The following is a 6986-nucleotide window of genomic DNA, read 5'->3' as shown; positions in this document are numbered from 1 at the left end:
ACCCCGACAGCACGGGCCAGTGCCAGTCCTGCCACCAGAACTGCACCCAGGGGTGAGACTGTCACTGCGCCGCCGTTCAGCGTCCGATCACTCTGATGTGAATCAATTATTATTAATTATATTAATCAGCAGAAGTGAGTCGTGGATTGAAGGTGTTCTCTGTCTCTGCAGGTGTTCAGGTCCTGGACTGTCGGGATGCACAGGGTAAAATACTCATGACTTGGTTTACCCTGACGCTACGTTACGTTACGTTACATTACGTTTGTTTGAACTTCCCATTCTAACTTTGTATGTGCTAATAAAATAAAATACAATAAAACAGGATAAAATAAGTTTGTTGAATTTTGTCGTCAGCACATTAAAACAACCTGTCGCTTCTCTTTGCTTCACTAACAAGAGTCCTGCAGTTGAGTGAGCAGGTGTGAACAGGTGTGAACAGGTTAACTGTAGATCTGAGCAGGTTGCAGCTCAGGTGTGAATGTCAGTGGGAACTGCACCTATAATAACACAGTAAATCTGATTGGACGTCAGTGGGAATTCTTCTCAACTAAACTTGAAGTCTTCTTACATTATATATAGTGATAGTAAATAGTAACAGTGATGGAGTTGAATGGAAATCTTTGTTTGTTCTTCACCAACTAAATGTGATAGAATTATACGTGACTTGCCTGTTTATCTCACCTGTGCTCCGTGCGTCCTCTCAGGGCCGCCACACACTCCACGTTGGCGGCGGGTGTGGTTGGCGGGCTCTTGGTCGCCGTCATCGTGTCGTTGGTCATCTTTGTGTTGCTACGGCGACGGCGAATCAGGAGGAAGAGGACACTGCGGCGACTGCTGCAGGAGAGAGAGGTGGGAGAGGCCGGCGTTAGTCCTGTTAACCAAAACTGTCACCAAATATTTAATCTGTCTGTCCGTCCGTCCGTCAGCTGGTGGAGCCGCTGACTCCGAGCGGTGAAGCTCCCAACCAGGCGCTGCTCAGGATCCTGAAGGAGACGGAGTTTAAGAAGGTCCGGGTGCTCGGCTCCGGGGCCTTTGGGACCGTCTTCAAGGTAACAGACAAAACTTCACCTGACGGTGTTTTTAGTGAAGCCATCACTTGCTGTTCGGTAAAAGAATTAGGGTGAAGTGTGATCTGGTTTGTGTGATCTGGTTTGTGTGACCTGGTTTGTGTGATCTGGTTTGTGTGACCTGGTTTGTGTGATCTGGTTTGTGTGATCTGGTTTGTGTGACCTGGTTTGTGTGACCTGGTTTGTGTGATCTGGTTTGTGTGATCTGGTTTGTGTGATCTGGTTTGTGTGACCTGGTTTGTGTGATCTGGTTTGTGTGTTCAGGGTCTGTGGATCCCTGAGGGAGAGAACGTGAAGATCCCAGTAGCCATCAAAGTTCTCAGAGAGGCCACATCACCTAAAGCCAACCAAGAAATCCTGGATGTGAGACTCTCTTTGGTTTTCTCCCTTTGATTCTTCTTTTCCTCTATAACTGCTTTTCATGTATTTTAGTATTTCGCTCCTTTGGTTTGAAAGTTCATCAGACGCCTCCGTCCTCCGGTTCATTCAGTTTGGACATGAAACAGTTTCTGGAGAGAATCAGGTGGCACTGAAGAAGAGTCGAGTTATTAACGTGAATGAAGAGATGAAGTAATTCAAGGGAATGAATCTAAAACAAGTGAATTCATCTCTGAAGACTAAATCTCCTGCATTCCTCCTCCTCTAATCATTTTCAGGACATCCCTTAGATGTTTCAAACACTAATGTGTGTGTGTGTGTGTGTGTGCGTGTGCGTGTGCGTGCACAGGAGGCGTATGTAATGGCGAGCGTGGATCACCCTCACGTGTGTCGTCTGCTGGGAATCTGCCTGACGTCGTCGGTCCAGCTGGTGACTCAGCTGATGCCGTACGGCTGCTTGCTGGACTACGTCCGGCACCACAGGGACCACGTCGGCGCCCAGTGGCTGCTCAACTGGTGTGTCCAGATCGCCAAGGTGCGTCCAGATAAACGGCTTCTCTCACCGAGTCTGACTGTAAATCTTCTTCTGCTCCTGAGCTCGTGTCTCAGGTTCCTCGTCTCCACCTCAGGCAGCAGCTCACTCTAAGCCTGCAGAGGCCTATTAGCCTGAACACAGCAGCAGAGTGTGTGTGTGTGTGTGTGTGTGTGTGTGGAGAGAGTGTTAATCTACTCAATCTCTGCTTTAGTCTGATTGGGATCTTTAAGTGCTGGGAAAATCTGGAACAACAAGGTCATGAGCTCAGTGTGAAACCTTGATGTTGTTGTTCTACGTTGAGCTGCTGCCGTGTGTGTGTGTGGGGGGGGGGGGGGGGGGGGATTAGCTTCAGAAACCCCCTCCACTGTCAGGTTAGGACACCCAGCTCCCTCCGTGATTGGTCGGCTGTGTGCAGGTGAGAAAGGCGTCTCTCGGACGAGACTGAATTTGTGCGTTTTCTTGCTCCATCTTCAAGTGTGGATGTTCACAACGCTTCTGATTTCCACTGAGGTCGGACTCTTCGTCTTACGACCTTCTCCTGATGGAGCGTGAAGCCGCAGATAAACCCAAAGACATAAACCCGCTTTTCAGACACCGGAGGAAACCTCTGGCGCTCAGACCGAACAAGACTACAGGATGTAAACCAGAAACACGGCCACGCTGGAGGAGGTTGATGATCTGGTCGTTCTGCAGTAATACCAATACTTCCAGCAGCAGCTTCCAGGTCACATCCCGCCGCCTCCACGCTGCCCCTCGTGTTCCTGCTTCGGGAGGCGGCCGTCAATATATCTCCGCCTTACACCGACTCTCATGCTGTAGTCACACAAAATAACAAGCAATAGAAATAATAATGATAATAATAATGATAATAATAATAATGATAATAATAATGATAATAATAATAATTTGTGTAGCACGTTTGTTAACAGAACCAGATAAATGAGATCAAATAATGAATTAAATAAATAAATAAAACATATTTAAAAAGGTACAAAGTAGAATTTGTTTTTGGTCATAACACCCACTTTAAATCTGTGTGTGTGTGTGTGTGTGTGTGTGTGTGTGTGTGTGTGTGTGTGTGTGTAGGGGATGAGCTACCTGGAGGATCGGCACCTGGTGCATCGAGACCTGGCGGCGAGGAACGTCCTGGTGAAAACTCCTAACCACGTCAAGATCACAGACTTCGGCCTCGCCAAGCTGCTGACGGCTGATGAGAAGGAGTATCACGCTGACGGAGGAAAGGTGTGTGTGTGTGTGTGTGTGTGTGTGTGTGTGTGTGTGCTAAGCTAGGATAAACACACAGATGAACTGATGGTCCTTCAGTAGTGAAGCCTCGCCTCCCTCCTCCGCTCTCTCTGCAGGTTCCCATTAAGTGGATGGCGTTGGAGTCGATCCTCCAGTGGACGTACACACATCAGAGTGACGTCTGGAGCTACGGTGAGTGACGTCGACCTGCTCTGACCCGAGCCGGAAACAAACAACAAACAAACAAACAACAAACAAACTGATTTAAGTCTTTGCTGCTGAGCTTCAGGACTTGTGAAGCTTTTAAAGCAGCTTTTTAAAAAGCAACATCGGCACTGACGGTCCGGTCCGTCTGATCTGACGCCGCCACGTGACATTCAGAGGTTATTGATTTTTCAAAGCAGATTTTCATTAAGTGATTATCGTTCACAACAACATCTATACACAGGTTTCCTCACCGCGGGAACATCTTATTAAAAATACAATCAGTCAAATTCATTTTAACTTTGTTTATTATGTGTTTTGTCCCTTTAAAAATAGAATCAGACTTAAATACAGGTGAGGGGAGGCGGAGAGAGAGTCTGCACAAAAACAAACAACAATTACACATTATTATTAACTCAATATCAACATTAGATTTTTTTTTTAAATATCAGTACCGGTGCATCACCGACACCTGAGCAGCTGTGTGGAAGCATCTGTTTGGATTTGTGTGGATGTAATTCCACCCACCTGAGTCTGTGGTCCGCAGGTGTGACCGTGTGGGAGCTGATGACGTTCGGCTCCAAGCCGTACGACGGTATCCCGGCCAGTGAGATCGCCTCGGTGCTGGAGAGAGGAGACCGGCTGCCGCAGCCGCCCATCTGCACCATCGACGTCTACATGATCATGGTCAAATGTAAGACAAGTTATGACAAGTCGCCCGCAGGGGAACATGAATGTGTGACGAAGGCGTTGAGATAATTCACACAACAACTTCCCTCCCCTCAGGTTGGATGATCGAGCCGTCCAGTCGCCCCCGGTTCAGAGAGCTGATAGTGGAGTTCTCTAAAATGGCCAGAGACCCGTCCAGATACCTGGTCATACAGGTAAACAAGTGTGTGTGTTCGAGTTCAGGAACTTTCTTGTTTTTAACAATTCAAGCTGTAAGTTCTCAACATCATTTCTATCAGATAATAATAAGAAGGTGCTAAACAAGTGAATATACGAGATCCATGAACATCCGACAGACAATGTCCCGACAGTGAAAACTGTCCGTCACTAGTTTGTACTGACTGTTAATAATATTGAGTCCTTTGTAGTTTGTTGTGTTGTGGTTCAAGACAGCTGTAGTTCAGTGTGAGTAAATGACACAACAGTCAGTTAGAAAGTTGCACCTAAACTGGGTGAAAAGAATCATCGATACTGGGCCCAGTGCAGTGTTGCTGTTGTATTGACCCAAACTGGGTTGTGATTTTTAGTTCATTCTAAGCTGCCTGAACATCATGTGATCTGATCTGACGTCTCAGGGTGACCTTCCCAGTCCGTCAGACAGCAGGTTTTACTCTCGCCTGCTGAGCTCAGACGACACGGAGGGCGTGGTCGACGGTGAAGAATACCTGCTCCCTTACAAAGGAGTGGGTAACCATGACAACCATCCCTGCAATGCCACGGTACACACACACACACACACACACACACAGCAGCAGTAGAGAGACAGGAAATGGGCAGAGAGGGAATGATGTGGGATGATGTGGGATTCGAACCGGGGCCGACTGCAGCGAGGACGGTGGCCTCTACACAACCCACTGCGCCACTCGTCGCCCCCAGGACATTAGTCTTAAAACTACAGTCCATGTAAAGACTGAAGCAGGTTTTTCTTGCTCCTGTTCACACTGGACAGTAAAAGTTTCTAAGTGATGGAGACAGTCAGCAGTCCTTGAGAATCCCTGCTCTGCAGCAGGAAGACGCCGTCTGAGGAAACAAAGCAGGACTTTGATACTGAGGACTGTAACTCAGACTGCTGAAGCCTCGTATCGGCTTCAGATCAACTCTCTAATGCGTCGTGCTGTTGTGCTTTTTACCTTTTCTTCTTGTGTTACTGTATGAGTCTGAACAAATCCATTTCACTGCCTCTCTTCATCAGAACGGTCATCCAGTCAGAGAGAACAGCATCGCTCTGCGATACATCACTGACCCAACTCACAACGCGCTGGATAAGGAAGACTTCCCCAGCCATGGTACACGTCTGTGCGGACTGTCGACCGAACGTTATTCAAATGACACTATCATAAAATAATACGTTTAAAAAAGTTTGTTCTGACAGAACCTGCAAAGGAAACAGACGTAAAGAAAAACACCAGATCAATAACCATGTGTTCTCCAGGTAAATGAATCAGTGATTAAATCAAGGTTTTCTTTCTTTGCTGTGCTGCAGAGTACATGAACCAGAGTGTGAGTGACACCAGCCGGAGCAGCAGACTGTCTGAGGTTTTGAATCCCAACTATGAGGACCTCAGCCTGAGCTGGGGCGCCGCCTCACTTTCCTTCCCACAGGCGGATCTGAAGCCCTCAAGCCGAGTTCCCGAGGGACCAGAATACCTGAACACCGCCCAAAACTCACTTCCCCTGCCCATCGGCGACAGCCTCGACAACCCCGACTACCAGGCCGACTTCCTGCCCCAGGCCACCACAGCTACTTCTTTAAGCGGTAACGGTGTGTTCCTCCCGGCAGCGGAGAACCTGGAGTACCTGGGTCTGGGAGCTGCACTGCACGCACCTGTCCGCTAGAGGGCGGCAACCTTCAGACATGCAAACTGAAGCTGTGGCCTCCTTTGATTCAGGCTGCTGACAGTATTTAATTTAGCTTTTTGAACTGTTGATTTGTTCAGGAAAACGCTGACTCATCACATTCTGCAGCTACACTGGAACTGAACCTGCGCACCATGTGTTGCTCAACGGCACTGAGACAGCTGTTGGTGAGGAAGCCCAGAGCCAGACTCTTTCCTTCTGCTCACAAACCGGACGTTTCCTTCAACTTTTAAGTTGCTGCATGAACTTGTTGGGGGAACGCCACGGAAACCAAACAGCTGTCGAGACGCAACTTTCTCAACAAAACCCACAGAAACGTCGTTCTGCACAACGATGTCGTTAATCAGCTGACGGAGGATCCAGGCACAAACGGAGGCGTAAAAACACATGAAATCCCTGTTTTCATCTTTCCTCTGCATCCTTCCCTCAGTTTGTGCATGAGCAGGTTTGTTGAACCAACAGGAGCATGATGGAAATAAAATAAGGACGTTGTTTTAAGGAATAAAAAGACGTTTGCAAATGTTCACAGGTTTAAAAATGTGCAGAAAGTTTTTTTTGCAATTAGCATTTTATAATTATAATTATCACAGAAAAAACGACATGATTTCCAACTCATAATTCACATGTAAGAATAGTTTTGATAATAATAAAGAGGTGGCGCCCCCAGCTGGTGGCGTGGAGGCTCTGCAGCACGTCCTCCAGATCTCTGCAGCGCCACAGCAACAGCTGGAGTTACGTTTTTAAACATCTGTGCTACAGATTCATTTTGCTGTTGCCATGACAAAAAAACATTTGCTCAGTTTCTTGTTATAACAAGTTCCAAGAGAAAGTGTTTAGCATGTTTAATCAGTATATAAGCATTTAACAAAAGGTTTTAACACACGATGATGTTGGTGTAAGCAGCTTGTTTAAGTATTTAAGTATTTCTTAATGTTCACTCTTTGTTTATAAAGACATTTTCTATTATTACA

General features: G+C 47.0%; 1 protein-coding gene across 1 annotated transcript in view; it reads left to right on the top strand.

The window, feature by feature from the left end:
• Positions 1-6986, top strand: part of LOC111647380 (melanoma receptor tyrosine-protein kinase-like) — a gene marked incomplete at its 5' end in the record, with an annotated part of 12940 nt that extends 5954 nt beyond the window's left edge. Inside the window, 11 exons of the mRNA XM_023396978.2 lie at positions 705-849; positions 927-1049; positions 1332-1430; positions 1795-1980; positions 3067-3222; positions 3342-3417; positions 3977-4123; positions 4216-4313; positions 4734-4877; positions 5351-5444; positions 5642-6986. Coding sequence (XP_023252746.2) covers positions 705-849; positions 927-1049; positions 1332-1430; positions 1795-1980; positions 3067-3222; positions 3342-3417; positions 3977-4123; positions 4216-4313; positions 4734-4877; positions 5351-5444; positions 5642-5994 — 1621 coding nt within the window. The remainder of the gene's footprint in view (positions 1-704; positions 850-926; positions 1050-1331; positions 1431-1794; positions 1981-3066; positions 3223-3341; positions 3418-3976; positions 4124-4215; positions 4314-4733; positions 4878-5350; positions 5445-5641) is intronic.

Source organism: Seriola lalandi, unplaced genomic scaffold, assembly GCF_002814215.2.
Source record: "Seriola lalandi dorsalis isolate HSWRI2012SDOR001 ecotype SW California unplaced genomic scaffold, Sedor1 jcf7180002054987, whole genome shotgun sequence".
In the NCBI taxonomy this organism is placed as follows: Eukaryota; Metazoa; Chordata; class Actinopteri; order Carangiformes; family Carangidae; genus Seriola; species Seriola lalandi.
Note: the sequence above shows the minus strand (reverse complement) of the source record. Positions and strands in the feature narration are given on the sequence as shown.